A 17,976-nucleotide genomic window follows, 5' to 3' on the forward strand; every position below is an offset into this window, starting at 1 on the left:
GGTAATCACCTGGATCTGAAAGTGATTTCATCGAATGTTTCAATGCAATCTAATCATATGCATCTGAATGTCCAGTTATGTCTGGATCATAATTTCAAAGACTACAGGGATCAGTTTGGGAACAAGAAAAATGCATTAATGTATCTACTACTAAGACCCTCATACTGATGTCTTTAATGGTCTTTTTAAATAGTATTTGCAAATTAATTAAGTGAAGAAAATCACATGCAGTTAAGTCATCCTCAACACTAGGATTTGCAAAAAAAAAAAGAAAATCATATTTTTTGACAATCCTGTGTAGTGGACCTGTACAGTTTTTTGTATTGCTTCAAGGAAAAGACAAAATACTATTTTTTTTCCGCTGCAAACTACCATTTTGAATATCTGGTCCTTTGTTTTTAAAAACTTGAAGTAAACAAGATTAATTAAATCTAATTGTGTTATATATTTCACAGTTAGCTAGTAGGTCATGTGTTTCTATCCTCTTGCAACTTAAAAAAAAAAAAAAAAAAAAAAGTTCATTGTTTTTTTTTAGATGCCAAGACTTCTAACGTCTTCTTTTTTTATTTTTTTATACAATTCCAATGATCAAGTTCCTTCCTTTTAAAGAAAGCCATGCAAGTTCACTAGTTCACGTTGCATCTTTATGTTTTGCAGACAAAACTTTTTTTTTTCTGAATCATATTTTCTAAATTTGAAAACTTTTTTTTTTTTTTTTTTTAACAGATGTTCTTTTTTTGCGGGGGGAAAAAACCAGCTGTTTTTGAAATCTCTTTTTTTCCCTTTACTCTTCTCCTGTTGACCTTAGGAGCCAACACAAAGAAACAAGCAGATGATATAACCAATAATGATCGTGGTGAAGATGAAGGTATTTTTTCTTTACAAAAAAAGAAAAAAGCTCGATTCTGGTGCATGAAAATATACCTTTTGATTTTTTGTGAATCCTTTTTTTTTTGCGCATACTTACGTGCACTTCCTGATTTCTTTATTTTATTGTAATTTTTCAAGCCATTTTTTTCTTGCAACAAATTAGCATATAGATGACTACAGTTCCCTTGTGAGATAAGTTAAAGGTTATGTCTAAGTGTGAAGTGAGCAACATAATAGATTGTATTTACAATTGAATTCCCTTTGCAGCACAAGAAAGTGAAAAAAGGGAATTGAATCTATGCATGTGTTTAAATTGTTTGTCCCTTTAAAAAAAGAAAGTTTTTAAGCCCTTTTTCTTTTTACTTACCCCAGTGAAGCATGACATGTAACCCTTGTTTTAACAATAGGGATATATGTTATTTTGTATTGTAGTAATAACAAGAGCTTGCCCCTTTGCATGACAAACTAGATGTTCCTTGTTCATTGCAATGTGATTAGAACTGATGAAAGTAATTTCAGATATGATCTCATGGTACCTGAAAGGACAGTAGAATTGTGTCAAAACAAAATGGAGGAAGATTGTGAAGGAGCATTTGCCAGCACAGTTTGCTGACCTAGTTTTCTTTATCTCATTTGTAACACTTTTTTTCAGAGAAATTATTCTGTTCACAATAGGCAGTTTCTGAATCTGTTATGAAAAAGCCCCCCTTACGCCCATTCTTTTTTAAGATTTGTGAAGCAGTGTAGTTGGTTTGTTGTTGGTAAAGTGCAGAGCAATGTAAACGATGCACATATTCTATCAGGGAGTTTAGGTAGTTGTATTAAAAGCACATCCCCAGAGGCTTTGTGTTGGGATGAAGTTTGTTTATAATACAAGATTAACTAGGATATTGCTAATTGAAGCTCAAAACTAAAATCTTAAGTGAAATCCCAACACCATTAAAAAAATGATGCACTACTCTGAAGCCATACTGGTTCATGTGACAAAATGGTAGTTTACAGAAAATTGTATCTTCCTTATCTAAATTTTGGAACTAGATTACGTAATTCATTTGTAAGTGTTAAAGAAATGAACTAACATTCAATAATGGACTTAGATAGGTCAATTGTCACACTTGTTTATTCAGAAGTGTCAATTCAGCACCTGTCTCTGTGTTTTGATAAAGCTGAAAGATTTAAAACAATTTGGGCAAAGATATCCTCAGCTTACATGACTTTTGTCCAGGCATTTTCTACTACTGGGCGGTAGTTCCCATTTGCCTAAAAATTGCCAAACTGATTAGTTTTTCTTTTTTCTTTTCTTTCTTGAGAATAAAAATAAGCATTTGACTGGAGTGGTTCTGCTGTTAGATTGTCTGCTGAATCCACATCAAAGGTTCTTAATCACAAGAAAACAGATCAATTGAAATAATTGGTCAACAAAATGGGTATCATTTTTTCTAAAGAAAAATGTCAGAGAGAAGCCTGGAAAAAATAAATAGGTTTAAGATTTGTGTTAGCATTCTTACACAAATCAGGTAATTTGCCAAATTAGAAAAGCAAATTTAATTTAACAATGGAAGTTGTCTGTTAGGAATAATGAATGAACAAGGAAGCAAATTCAATGAAGCTTTTAAGCAAAATGAATGAAATGTCTTGGCGCCTCTCTCTCTCTCTCTCTCTCTCTCTCTCTCTCTCTCTCTCTCTCTCTCTCTCTCTCTCTCTCTCTGTGTCTGTCTCTCTCTCTCTGATATTGTGTCTATCCACCCTCATGCCTGAAGTGTGGTACTGTGGAGCTGTGGAAACAAATATTTCCACTGTTTTCGAAACCATTCTCCATGAACACACTGTTAAAATGAATGCACAGATTTCTAGCCCTACTGTCTGTGGAAACGATGTATAGGCTCTGGGGCACTGTGCTCAACAAGAACACATGTGAGTATGCACCTGAGAAAGGCAAAATTGTGCAGTGGAAACATAGCTTTATACTGTTTTAACACAAGACTTTAATAGGTAGAAAGGCACCTTCGCACCAGAGGGAAACTTGGGAACAAATTCACCTAACTCCCACAGCCTAAATCCAGAGGGAGTTTCAATAAATAGTTTTATTTTATTTTTTCACTAAAAGAGTAACACATTTATAAGTGAAGTAATAATTACTGTGCTGCAAGTTATTGACTAGTTACCTATTGTGAATGCAACAAGGAGCATTGTAAATGGTGGCACAGAATAAAACAGATGCACAGGTTTTGCAGGAACCGAAGACACAGTTTATTTTCCATTTACAGGAAAACTGAGCCAAAAATAACAAATAAATCAAAACAGGCTGCAGTCCAAAGAGTTAATGTCACAGGGAGAGGCCTTAGTAGGGAGTTTCCCCCAAAGTCCTTTCAGGACAAGTTTCCAAGCCCCCCCCCCCCTCCTGTGGTGAAATATAAAAAAGAAAACAAAGACTATCCTGAAATAGTGCACTAACAAGACTGACGGATAGCTGTAAAATATAGTTAGAGATGTAACAATAGCATTTCAAATTTTGAATGTAAATGATACTTGATAAACTTGATCGACCTGAACCCTTTTTAATAAATGTAACATTTATTGGAGAAATGGCTTCTCTTCAAAAAAATGAATAATGGGACCTTGCTTTATCTTAGAAGTTTCTTATTCTGCAAATTCCTATGTTATGTCATCTGTGCTAGTCTATTTTATAAATCAGAGCAAACACTCTAGGCTATTGGGGCTGACAGTGAGCATTTCCATCAGCGAATTACAGTGAACAGAAGATACATTCAGTGTATGAGGCATCATATGCTGCATGGACACTTACTCTCATCAGCATCTGCAATACTAGCACTTGTTTGTTCATGTTAGTCACAAATTGGAAACAGGATAAAATAACAGTGTTACACAATTAATAATGTCAAACAGATTCATTGTTGATGTGTAAATTAGGTAGTAGTATAATATACAGCTTACAAAGGACCATTCAGAACAATATTTTCATTAAATCACGGCACTCGCACATATATTTTTTTTTCTACAAAATAAACATTGAATATGTTTATGAAACAAATTAACTAAAATAATAATTTGCATTGCTGTTCAGTTAAAATCCTTTTTTTTTTTTTTTTTTTCCCCCTCAGATATCCATGATGAAAATGGCTTAAAGCCAGTTATGGTGTACATTCATGGGGGATCCTACATGGAAGGCACTGGAAACATGATTGATGGAAGCATTCTTGCAAGTTATGGAAATGTCATTGTGATAACCCTGAACTACAGGCTTGGTGTTTTAGGTAAGTTGTTGTATGTATTTTTAATGTGCTGCAATTGGAAATGCAGGCATTTTTTATGCATGCTCCAATGCGTATTTATGGGTGTTGCAAAGAATTTTGCAATGAAGCCAAAATTTCACCAAGCTTAAATTCAGAGCTCCCCACAGCAAAATAAATTGACAATTTTGCATAAAATAAATATAAAACACATTGGATAACACAGAACAAGTTTAAGATTCTAATAACTACTGTAGGAAAATGACTGCTCTGTGCAGAACTTGATTTTTCCAGCTGTTCTTTCTATGGAAGCTCATCCAGAGTAAACAATTTAGAGTTATTCACTGATTTAACATGTTAAATGTTTATCAGCAGGCTCTGCTATGAGCCTATATGGGCAGTTTTGCAAATAATTCTTGTAAATGTGCAAACCACCTGCACTAAACTGAATGGGATGTTTAAAACAGACAGGATCTTACAAAACAAAATACATAAATAAACTATTATCTGTACAGTCATTATTAAAACATTTTTCATATTTAGTAATAAGCACTATGCTTTGACAATAATAAACATATTTAAAAAAAAAAAAAAAAAGTGTTTGCAGCGTTTTAGATTAAAACCGTATCTAAAGATGTTCAGATCTAGAAATTATTCTATTAATATATAGATCAGTCACTTAAAGTTTATAAAAAAAAAAAAAAGTTTACGATTATGTGCATATGAACATTTTACATTTATTGTGGAATATACAACTATAGCCAAAATATTTATAAATTAATATGAACATAATTAGATATTTTATTTATCATCATCTAATCAAAGAAACAATAACATGATACTGCAAAAGTCTATCGGAAGCCATCATAGTAGATTTTGAAATGTTACATTTGGCAATTATTGGTAGTTTTTTGTTAAGTGTAAGGAAAACTACCAAGTGGTGTATAATTCGATATGTTAATGTACCCTATTCAGCAGGTTTCATTCGATTTTATGAAGCAAAATGAGTTAATTATATAGGGTGATGTAAAATAATTGGCTGTAGCTGTACAATTTTTTTTGTTGTTGTTGCTGTAACCATGAATTATAATGCAAAACAAAAAAGGAGAGAGGCAGATGCCATCATCCCACACAGTGCACAGTAAATGGAGGCCACCTGGGGCCAAGTAATGATTTATAGTGTGGCAGTATTTTCATCTGACAGTATCCAAATAGTTTGTCAAAATATGTGGCTTTGGGAAATTTGGGGAATTGTGGAATAGTTTCTCCACAGCCCAAAGTCTAAATGTTGGCACCTGTTCCTAGGTACTGTTACTATAAACACTGGTATAAACATTTGAGTGAAATGAAATGAAAGGCAAGTGGTTGGGGACCACTCTTTGCATATTTAATTATTTCCCTTTACTATTTTACTGCCACCATACTCAATTGACATTAATGAAAAATTATTCAGTTTTAGTTGATCTGTATTTGACCTGAGTCGATGTTTGATTAGTGCCAGCCTTAGTTACAGCCTACTGGCAGTATCAAAAACATTTGGAAAGTGATTTCTACACTGGGAAATGCAAACTGCACGCTTTTGTTGCAAAAGGTGAATCAAGTTATTTGCAGATGTTTAACATATCTTCCTCACGAATACATTTTAATTGTTTTCCCTCCTTTTTTTCATAACTAATAAAACTGTCACGTGACTTGATCGCAGGCCAAGTCGTATGATCAGGCAGTCTCTGCTTCAACTGAATAGAGCTTGTTGTTCCAATACATACAGTCACAGGATATGTATCTGTTTTGTATATTGTAATTGAAATTATATATATTTTTGGAGACCCTCAAAAGCTGAGGCCCTGGGCTGCAGCCCCTAAAGACCCTGCTTTTATCCGGCTCTGCCTATTAACATAATAATTTGACAACCCATAAGCATCTTGACATTCCAGCTAGGAATATAACTTGATGTATAACTCAATTATTGTTTTTTTACGGGTGTAAACTATCCAATGTGTTTTAGTTTTGTTAGTTTTTGTTTCATGTGGGATACAGAATGAAAACATAATTCTGGCTTGTGTTACATTTCATTTTTTTTTTTTTTTTCAAAAATGTTTTTATGCCTAGTTCACTCCTTTTTAAATATCTAGTAATACATGTAGACTGCTTCAGAGCAGTAAAAACAAATACTTTGTACTTGAATCTCAACATATTTATTATTATTATTATTATTATTATTATTATTATTATTATTATTGATAATAATGTTAACAGCCTAGACACAAATATGGCATTAAGAGATGCTCTAGTGCTCTCTCAGATTTAGATTTGGGCTATTTTCCAATCAGTCTAAATAGTGATACGCTCTTGAGTGCATTCCAAGCAAATATTATGAAAGTATTGTTGATATGTTACATATGACAAGTGCAAAAATATATTTGAACTGAAAGAGGTGCCCCTTCTTTCCTGTGGAAAAGTGCAAAGTCTTGTTGCAAGAAATGTATCCTGTCGGGTTGGTATCATGTGGGAATGTTAATGTGTTGCTGTCAGTGCCTTTAACAGTGGAGCTGACACGCACTTTGCTGGTGCTGGGTGATTCGTAGTGTACAACTTTGACCAAAAGTTTTGCATCACCTAGAATTTTAGGATTGAGACAATTAAAAAAAAAAAAAAAACTGTATGAATTTAATTGTGATTATTTAACATCATGTAATCAAAGAAACTCCAAAATTATACTGCAAAATTTTTGCGGAAGCCATTTAATGTTAGATTTTGAAACGTCACATTTTTTAATTTTTGTCAGTTTATAGAAAATTACAAAGCGGTATGCAAGTCCATATTTTAACATAACATTATTCAGTTTCATACTTTATGAACTTTACGAAGCAAAAGTTGTTAATTCTATTGGGTGATGCAAATGTTTTAGTCACAGCTGTATGAGCCATGCATCCCCAGTGGACATGTCTGACAGAGCACTTGGACCTGGGTGCTTTAGTACTGTGATTGTAAAGGATCGAGTGGATCCATGATGATTTGGGCTTGATTTTTTTTGTTATGGACTTGTTCAGTTCTTGTTTTCAAAAAACACATTCATGTGTGATGATATTGGGACATACTCAGAAACACCAAACATTACTAATGGAGTTTTATGGAAATGGAGAAATAACAGGCAGTGTCAATGTATTGTACAGAGATTCTGCCAAATGGTCCTGCAGAGTGAACATTTATACAAGAGCTGTCTTTTAGTAAGCAACTGAGGCACAAAAATCCCTGGCCTGTGACCACATTGCAATGAATAAGGAACGCCTAGTTTTTCATGCAAAGGGGCAAGCTCTTGATATTACTGTAATACAAAATAACATATTCCTATTGTTAATACAAGGGTTACATGTCAGCATATTTACCGGGATGAACAGAACAAGAACAAATCTCGAAGGACCTAAAGTAACAACATCAAGTAAAAATGTTGACAGCTTGAAGGTAAGACGTTCAAATATTCTGCAAGGAATTTAGAGACCAGGCAGTAATGGTTGTGCCAGTGGCTTTTTAACTGTGACTGACAGCTTGCCATTTACAGATCGTGAAGGTCTTTGCAAGCAAGGTATAAGTGCTAATGTACTGAAGGAGGCCATCAACAATTTTAATTCAAATTGGTGCATGTAGTCAAGAATAATAATAACTTCTTACAATCTTAGCTGTCCTGGCAAATTCATTAATTCTCTACTGTTTGCCAACGCATACATTTTGAAACATTTTGCACTTTTGAAAATTGGGCAATATATAATTAGGTAGGTACCATAATTGTTTTCTTGGTTGTGTGTAGATCTATATTAGAGCAGTTTGTTTCCAATATCTCAAGTGTAAGGGAAAGTCCTGTAGTAATACACATTTGATATTACTACCTTGCACAATATGTTGAATATTCAGTTAACTGGTCATGAGAGGAGGCAAAGCTGCCTTTTTAAACATTTTGAAGCAAATTGTTTTGACAGGTTTAGCAGACCTACTGTACTAAGAATTCATTAGGACATTATAAGACTAAATATACCTAAATGTTCTAGTCAAATACCAGAAATTTGTTCTTCAGTTTGTGGATCTTGATATAAAATATCAGGGTTAATCACTATGTGCTTGCAACCTGAATCGCTTTTTAACCTTGGCACTGCACTATTAAGCATGGTTTTGCCTCAAGGCCTGTCAAGCACTCTTACCCACCATTACTTAGATTGTATCTATTGCATTTAAAAGGAACAGATGAGATTACAAAACACACATCTGCTAAGTTTTCAACAAAGTAGCTGAAAACCACCGAAGAATGACTGGAAAAAAGAAAATGATAAATGCTTAATGCTACAACTGCAGTTGTGCAATGCCACCTATCACCAAAAATAGGAAAATGATGAATGAAAAGTAAGCAGCTGAAACATGTCCATCTGTCCCGTCCCCCCAGCCGAACCGCTTGGCACTCAGGTAAGGAAAAAACCATACTCGCTGGTAGGAAGAAGCCTTACCAAACCATACTCGCTGGTGGGAAGAAACCTTACCAAACCATACTCGCTGGTGGGAAGAAACCTTACCAAACCATACTCGCTGGTGGGAAGAAACCTTACCAAACCATACTCGCTGGTGGGAAGAAACCTTACCAAACCATACTCGCTGGTGGGAAGAAACCTTACCAAACCATACTCGCTGGTGGGAAGAAACCTTACCAAACCATACTCGCTGGTGAGAAGAAACCTTACCAAACCATACTCGCTGGTGGGAAGAAACCTTACCAAACCATACTCGCTGGTGGGAAGAAACCTTACCAAACCATACTCGCTGGTGGGAAGAAACCTTACCAAACCATGCTCGCTGGTGGGAAGAAACCTTACCAAACCATACTCGCTGGTGGGAAGAAACCTTACCAAGCCATACTCGCTGGTGGGAAGAAACCTTACAGAATACATGGCTGAGGGTAGCCCTTCTTCCAGTCTGAAGATGTCCGTCTTTGGCCTCGCCGCACGTGACTGAGATATGATGTGTTGATTAGTGGGCGGATTCTCCTTCAGACATACAACAACATTTTCCATCTTAATGTTGAATAGTACCTCGGTAAGGCTTTTTTATTTCTCTCATTTTGAGTAACATTCACTATACAGGAGCAATGACTGAGCATGATCAGATGGGTTTGTGCTTGTGTAGTTAGTTAGGCTTGCATTTTGCTTGGGGATTACCCCTGTATTGTTGAAAGCCGTTCACAAGGAAGTGAATCCCAGCCTGGCCGTGCCTCCAAGGGGGATGCGGCTGCAGGTTGGAGGGGTGAAAAGGGTACAGACAGGGGAGAGTGTTTGGACTAGTGTTTAAATAGCAAGGCAATATTAATAGGTAGGATGTTGAGGAGCTCTCCTGCTCCCTGAACCACACATGGCTAAAATAATGTGCCTTGTGTTGATATTTTTTGAGGGGAGGTAAAGCAAACCACAACATGTATGAAAAGATGTAATACCTAGGGATTTATTTAAATAGTATGCTCTTTGTAGTATTAATATTCTCAGAAACCTAATATAGTCAGCACTCGGCTATCCGTTCCCCAGATACACGTCAGTCACGTATTACCGCCCTTGTATTAAGAATAAAATCAATCCCCATAGAAACTATCACTTATATTTGGATAAAATTCACTAAATATGATAAACTCAGTTTTAGAGCAGATGCAGTGACTTTTTATTATGCTGATTAACAATTGACTTCACTAAGATGGAGCAAAATGATCTGTTGATCTTGGGTAGGTGTTTGGAATCTTGGTCTCCCAGTTCATGGCCTGTCATTGACACTATGTCTGGTTATACTGTCTCACCAGGTTACAAATTGCTGGCTGTGAGCACCCAAGATGGCGAGCCACAGTACGCTGCCCTAGCCCAGCCTTCAACATGCCATGTGTGAAGGCGCTGCTCTTGACAGATGGCATTTTTTTTTTCTGTGATTTTCTTTATTGCTTTTATTGAAGCTTACAATTCAACAGCTGAAATCCCTCCATTACCAGTGTCCAATCAATTGTCTCACTAATTAGGTGATTAAGTGCACATGCTTCAGTCATAGTCACTCAAGCGTGTCATGGTCAGGGATGAATGATCGAGTGATTAAAAAGAAACCAAAAACATTTCGTCAGTGTACATCATTTATATACCTTTTTTTTTAAATAAATGTGTTATAATAGTGATAAGTTTCTTTTGATGCTCACTATACAGTGCCTATAGGAAGTATTCACCCCCCTTGGACGTTTTCACTGTTTGTTCTGTTACAACATGAAATCTTGATGTATTTAAATGGGATTTTTTTTTACCTTTGATTTACACAACCTACTCAACACTTTCAATGTGTGAAGAAAAAGGGGGGGAGGGGGGGGTTGAAAAAACAAATCAATTAAAAATAAAAATCTGAAAGGTTTTCATTAGGAAAGTATTCACCCCCTTTGCTATTATACTCCTAAATAAGCTCAGGTGCAACCAATTGCATTCAGAATTCACACAATAAGTTAAAAGGAGTCCATATGTGTGCAATAAAAGTGGTTCACATGGTTTCAGATTAAATACACCTGTCTCTGTAAGGTCCCACAATTGGTAGTGCATTCAAAGCAAAGATACTACCAAGGAGCTTTCAAAACAACTCCGGGATAAAGTTGTGGAAAGGCACAGATCAGGGGAGGGGTATAAAAAGATTTCAAAGGCATTGAGTATCCCTTGGAGCACAGTCAAGTTGATCATTAAGAAGTGGAAGATATATGGCACCCACAACCCAGAATATGCGTAGAGCATTGGTCAGAGAAGCCACCAAGAGGCCAATGACAACTCTGAAAGACCTACAGCGTTCCATGGTTGAGATAGGAGAAACTGTCCATGTGTCAACAATAGCTTAGGTACTCCACAACTCTGACCTGTATGGAAGAGAGGCAAGAAGGAAGCCATTTCTGAAACAAATTCCATGTAAAATCCTGCTTGGAATTTGCAAAAAGGCATGTGGGAGGCTCTAAAAAGATGTGGCAAAAGATTCTGTGGTCCGATGAAACAAAAATTGAACTATTTGGCCTAAATGCAAAGCGTTATGTCTGGTGCAAACCGAACATAGCACATCACCCAGGTAACACCATCCCTACTGTGAAGCATTGTGGTGGCAACATCATGCTATGAGGATGCTTTTCATTAGCAGGGACTGGGAAGCTTGTCAGGGTAAAGGACAAAATGGACGGAGCTAAATACAGGCAAATCCTTGAGGAAAACCTGCTTCAGTCGCAAAAGACCTAAGACTGAGACAGAGATTCACCATTCAGCAGGACAGTGACCTCAAGCACACATCCAAAGCGACACTGGAGTGGCTTAAAAACAAGAAAGTGAATCTCTTAGAGTGGCCCGGACTTGAATCCGATTGAGAATCTGAGGCAAGTCTTGAAGATTGCTCTCCACCAACGATCCCCATCCAACTTGATAGAGCTTGAACAATTTTGCCAAGAATGGGCGAATATTGTATGATCCAGATGTACAAACCTGGTAGAGATTTACCCCAAAAGACTCACAGCTTTAATTGATTCCAAAAGGTGGTTCTACCAAGTATTGACTCAGGGGCGTGAATACCAAGACATTTCAGTTGTTTTTATTTTTCGTTCACTGTTTCACAATAAAAATTCTCTTGCCTCTTCAAAGTGTTGAGTAGGTTGTGTAAATCAAAGGGAAAAAAATCACATTTAAATGCATCAAGATTTCAGGTTGTAACACAACAAACTGAAAATGTCCAAGAGGGGTGAATACCTACTATAGGCATTATATATGTAACAAATGAATGCACTTACCCGTCACTCGCAATTTCCAACTCTGTCACCAGTTTTCTGATACAAAGCACATCTCCTCAATGTTACAATTTACTTGTTTATCCGTCACAGCCTGCAGTTTTTTGTTTTTTTACATTTTATCTTTTAGGTGTTCCCTGAAAAAACGGACAAGGGTTGGAACAGGCCAAAATTAAATAATCAGATGTGTCACAGTATAATCGTAAATCTCGAAAAACTACTCACTTCTAAATCTTTTATAGTCATTTTTGTATTACTGTAGTATAAATACATGTTGATTTGGATTCATATGTTGTTTTTTTCTGACTCTGTGTGAACAAAAAGACACACATTTACCCGTTTTCCCATTGGAAATAGTGATATTTTGAAATATCACTGTCCTGGTCACAAAAGCAAAGTCTATGGGGAATAATAGCCATTTTCTATACTTTTGAGGCATAAGCAATTAGGAAATAACACTTACTACCCAGGAACAAAAATTGTGTTACATAGTGTTATCATTATCATACTGCATACTGGAATGTCACAATGTGCGGAACTTCCCCTTTTAAACCAACCAGCAAGCTATCCAATCTTCAAAGGGATTAGACTCATTTTTTTAATTCGTTTTTTTTTTTTTATAGTCCACCTTTTATTTTTGTAATTTTAACAATGACAGTAATTCATGAGGCAAGAGCTGCCTGAGTGGATTAAACCAAATTACTGTGCCAAAAAAAGCTATCAGAATTTTAACTACATAACACAATTGAACATTGAAAGTACTTGTAAGTGCTATTCTTCGTCTTCTCTTCATTCTCTGATATACTGTTACTTAAGAGCTGAGTCTTTCGATTTGTTTTTATGAGTGTTTATTAAGAGAATGCTGTCAAAAAATGGATATTATGGCTAATCTTATTACCCCCAGAACATATTAAAAAAAATAAATAATAATAATTACCGGTATCTGTGAAACCAGGATTTCAGTGTAGATGGGCAGGGCAGAGACAATATAATGTACTGTAAATTCTAAATATATAACATATATAGTCATGGTTCAGTGCAAGTATGAAATTAATATTTGATTTACGGGGACAACAATGACAATTGTGTTACCTTATTTTGTATAGAATTATTAATCTGCACGCTCAAAAGAAAAGTGTTTGTTGTAGGCTACATTTAAGGAAAGCAGGTATAGTGAGCCAACATTTTTAAATCTGTATGGAATCAAGAGCCTTTTTTGTGTCATATACTAACAGCAGAGTTGGGAAAGCATCATAACAGGTAGTACACACATACACACACACACACACACACACACAATAATAGAAGTGTTCTAAAAAAATAGAGGGTAAAAAAAAAAAATGTACAAAACATAATACACAAGGTCATAAACGCTGTGCTCTCAGGGGTGTAATTGTGGGCAAGTATGTGGTTGGACCGCTGTAATCCTACCTACCAAGAGAGCCATTTTCCTCTTACCAACCCATCTATTTAGACATCTGAGGTAAAACCTTTACTTGATCACAATTCAATTTTATGGAGAGTCTTTACTGCCTTTGCAGCAAATATAATATGGGACAGTTTCATAAAACGTAAATTTAATCCATATTGGGTTGTAGCTCATTCCTGATGATTTTCAACTCTTTGGCGTCCGATGTGACATAGACATCCACAGCTTTTATGACATGAAAAGCCTCCTGGGGATTGCCTTTGGCTCTGGCTGTTTTTTGAGGATGGATGCTAGTTGAAACGTCAATAAATATCTGGAGATAATGGTTAGCAGCTGAGACAAATCATCAATTTTCATCTTTCTCAATTTGAAATGACGACTTCCATCAAGGGAAAGAAATGATATGTCCTGGAAGCACACTGTACATTACTGCCACCATTTTTTTAAAGATTGCCTACTGTAGCAGTCTTGAGATTGTATGTCAGACTTCCTATTATAAATGAGCTGTAATTAAATTTGTCAAACCAGTGTTGCAAATAATTCAAATAATTCAGTGTTTTTTTTTTTTTTTTTTTTTTTAATTAAGCAGGTTTTTTTTTTTGTGGAGGACAATATTAATTAGGTTTTATTTAGCGCCTGACCATTTTGAGACTAAACCTTCAAAGGTGTTAAGTGAAATCAACAACATGTTTTGCTGGTTTTTATACTTTCCATAATATAGATGGTTATGATTAATAAAAATAGTATTTATCATAAATTATACATACATATTATTATATAGATATATATATATATATATATATATTATATATATATAAGTATCATCATACTGGTATGTGTGTGACACAACACACGTTTTAAAGAAAGTTTACATACCCCAGTGTAAATTTATAATTTCTATTTTTTGGTTTTGTGGATAAGGAAAACAGTTTAGATGTCTACAGTTATTTATTTCAGCATTTTTTGCAACTATAATTCAAAAGTAGTCATACAATTTGATACTATGATAGTATTGCCTACAAGGTGCTAAAAATGTCAATATGATAATGCAGAACCTAATTCTAGAAAGGCCTAGAAAGTGCTGGATTGTAGGTGAACATTCTTAGATAGTGTAAATGGGTTAGGCATAGGATGATTGCTGTCATTTCCAATAAGGGATGGCCTATAGGCTTGCTTTGCGGGGTGTCAAAAGCAGAGGCTCCACCTTGCTTTCTCTGTCAATCTTCCCCTATTTACTATTTAAGTCTCAATCTCACACAGCTCACTGTCTAGCATTTTCACTTTGTTTTTCTCTGCAAACCTTCGACTCCATTGCTTCGCAATGTCTAAACTTTGTGCTCTCGTTTTTTTCCTCTGACTCGAATGGTATCGAGTTTGCCTCTGCTTTTCTTAATCTGGACCCTATAGGTTCTACAGTAACTCTGAAAAGCTGCCAGCTTCGCCACTCCAAGAGGTCCCGTTTGCATAATCCATTACAACTCCATTACAACTCCATTATAAAGATTGGCCCATCACCAAAATGCTCAAAGTCCTTTATAAAAAAGGCATCATCATTTCGTGTGGTTTTGATCGACTCGCTTTTTTCAATCATTATTGCACGGCTGTCTCAGCTGAGCCCGTTATTCATCCCAGCCTGTCAGCTACTTTTCAACATGCCTGCAGTCTCACTCTACGCAATCCTGCCTCCCCCGCTCTCATTCCTGCTTCATTCGCCGCAGTATTATAAAAGGTAAAGATGTTAATCTTGTCTACATTCTCATTGCTACTTCTGAGTTCATGCATCACTGTGGAGACTTATCTGTCACTGTAAAATCACGTGATCCTCTTTTGCTGAAGAACGTCACCTTGGGAGAATTTGTCACAGCATTTTCAGTATTCATGCATGTATTGTGCTCTGCCTACCCCCAACTTCATGAGGAACTTGATCAAAACATGCAATACATTGTTGAGCTTTCTCTCAGATATGGAGGAACAATGTTCTTTGAATATCACAAAGCATTTTTTGCCAAAGCAGCTCCATTTTAGCCACGGATAACCACATTGTCGACTGGCCCAGCTCTGACCCTAACCTTTTTAACAGGCTCTTTAGTGGTCTTTGCGCTAATGCTTGTGCAGTTTGCATCTCAACTGCACATTCCACCTCTTTGTGTCCCAAGACCACTATTGCTTCCTCATTCAAGCCAACCTGTTCCTCCACCTTTCAGTTTAACAGCACTCCACTATCTCCTAAACCAATTAATTATTCTGTTCCTCCTGCCAGCCAGCCAGGGATCGATATGGGCGTCCCACCTCCTCTTCTGGACAAATATGCAGCAACTTCAGTCATGATGTCTGCCTATCAAAAACTGCAGTTTTTGTGGCGATGCCCATTCAAAGATCATCCACCCTGTTTTTGTTTCTCAATTACATTCACTCTTTTTTTCCAGGTTCAGCATTGCTCACCATGTTCGACCCCATCAATGTACATGTGCTGGCTCAAGCCCTCAGTAATCATCAAGGCTAACAGTTTGTCTCCTGCTTATCGATGGCTTGACTAATGGATTTTCTACTGGTCTTTTCACGCTACCTTGTTTACCTTTCATCAGTGATCTACCGTCAATGAACCCTCAATTGTCTCTCAAATTCAAGATGAGGTTGATAAAGGCTTCATGTTCGGTCCTTTTCCTGCTCCTCCCTTTACTAACTACAGAATCAATCCTATCAGCATTGCTACTCGAAAGGTTTCAGGCAAGAAGAGATTGATTATTGACCTTTCTGCACCCCGCGGCAAGTCAACAAGCAATATTAATTCACTCATATCCCACCATTAGTTTTCTCTCCACTATATTACAATATCTGACGCTATTAAATGTATTAAGATAGCTGGTCAAGGCTCTTGACTAGCCAAAGCCAATATCTCAGATACTTTTAAAGTAATGCCCATTCACCCCTCTCTCCGTCACACTTTGCAACACAACTCACATTCAGCTGCCGTGATAGCCCAGAGAATTTTGACTCTCCCTCTGAAGCTCTCTACTAGTTACTTCTCAACTCTCGCCGCATTCCATTCCTTCTGCATCTCCTTGATGACTTCCTGCTTATATCGCCTCCCTCAGACCCTTCAGCTCTAACAATTTCTAACCTGAAATCCTTATTTTCATCAGTCGGTGTCCTGCGTTCCAAGGATAAAACCATCAGTCTAGTCAACGCCATCAAATTCCTTGGCATTACTCTCGACACTTTGAAATTCGAAGCTTGTCTTCCTTCATCCAAACTAGACCACATTCACCTTCGAATCAACACCTTTCAAGTTTCGTCTTCCATCATGAAGCGCGACCTCCTATCCCTTCTCGGGTACTAACTTCTCTATTCATATCATTCCACAGGGCAGGACTTTCATATCTCTTCTATGAACCACAGCAAAACATTTCGGCTCCCACATCAATATATCAGCCGAAGCATGAAAGGATATTAAGATGTGGGCTACTTCAATTCGTCATTGGAACAGGCTGCCCTTATTCTGTGAAGACCTGTTTTCAGCTCCTCATGATTTGAATCTTTTTATTGACACTTCATTGTTAGGATTCAGGGGTTACCGAGGGACAGAATGGTTCTCTAGTAAATGGCCCCCTGAAATTCTAAATCATTCTCCCCACCACAGAGTTGCAGCTCTCGTGAAACTATATCCTACTGTCGCAGCTGCTCATATCTGGGGCCACCGATGGTCAATAAATCTATCATGTTCCTCATCGACAATAAATCTACAGTCCATATCATCAATAAAGGAACATCTTCCTCTCCCCTTATAATGCAGTTACTACGTCGCCTCATTTGGATTTCAGTGTCTTTTAATTTCTTCATTCAAGCCCATTACATTCCCGGTTCACATAATAATGTGGCTGATGCTCTTTCTCCCTACAGTTTGCCAGATTTCAGCAGTTGGTTCCCACAGCAGCTCCAGCACCTCTCCAAGTTCCACAATACCAGCACCTAGTGTTCCTGTGAGCTCTCCTGCACTCCTGCTTCCCCATCTCGGCTTCACATATCTTCGGATATTTTATTCTCGCTTGTGTCAATCTTGCAAAAAAGTCTGTTTCAACCCCTTTGATGATCTCCTCATGGAAATGATGTGTTTAACTGCTTTCCTTGGATTCCTCAGGTGCTCCAAACATACAGTTCCATCTCTTTCCAGCTTCCCTTCTGTTGGCATCCGTTCCAGCGACATCTCCTTAGTTCCAGGTTCTCATTTCCTAAGTATGCTCCTTATCTCCAAGACAGATCAGCTTCATCATGGTCAATGTATACAACTGTTCTCCATTATGTCCCTACACCTCCATGTCAAGATACATCTACAGCAAGAAGCCTTTCCTCATGATGGATCCGCTGTTCATCACCTCCTCCCGTGCAGTAGTTACAAGGCATTGTTTCTCAACTCCCCTCGTCTTGCCTCTCTCATCTTCAAAACATGACTTTCTCCTCAGTTCTACACTCCTAACTCCTTTAGAATCAGAGCACCTACCTCAGCAGCAAAAGGCAACATTAACCAGCATCTACTTAAGAGCTTAGGGCGCTGGTCCTCCTCAGCAGTAGAATCTTACGTACGCACATCTGTTACCGACATTGTTGAAGCTCACCAAAAAATT

The 17,976-nt window shown here is 37.0% G+C and overlaps 1 protein-coding gene across 1 annotated transcript in view; it reads left to right on the forward strand.

Annotated features, from left to right (window-relative positions):
- LOC121320666 (neuroligin-4, X-linked-like) overlaps positions 1-17,976 on the forward strand; it is a 66,639-nt gene that overhangs the window by 20,293 nt on the left and 28,370 nt on the right. Inside the window, exon 3 of the mRNA XM_041259214.1 lies at positions 3,993-4,145. Coding sequence (XP_041115148.1) covers positions 3,993-4,145 — 153 coding nt within the window. The remainder of the gene's footprint in view (positions 1-3,992; positions 4,146-17,976) is intronic.

Source organism: Polyodon spathula, chromosome 9, assembly GCF_017654505.1.
Source record: "Polyodon spathula isolate WHYD16114869_AA chromosome 9, ASM1765450v1, whole genome shotgun sequence".
Lineage (NCBI taxonomy): Eukaryota > Metazoa > Chordata > Actinopteri > Acipenseriformes > Polyodontidae > Polyodon > Polyodon spathula.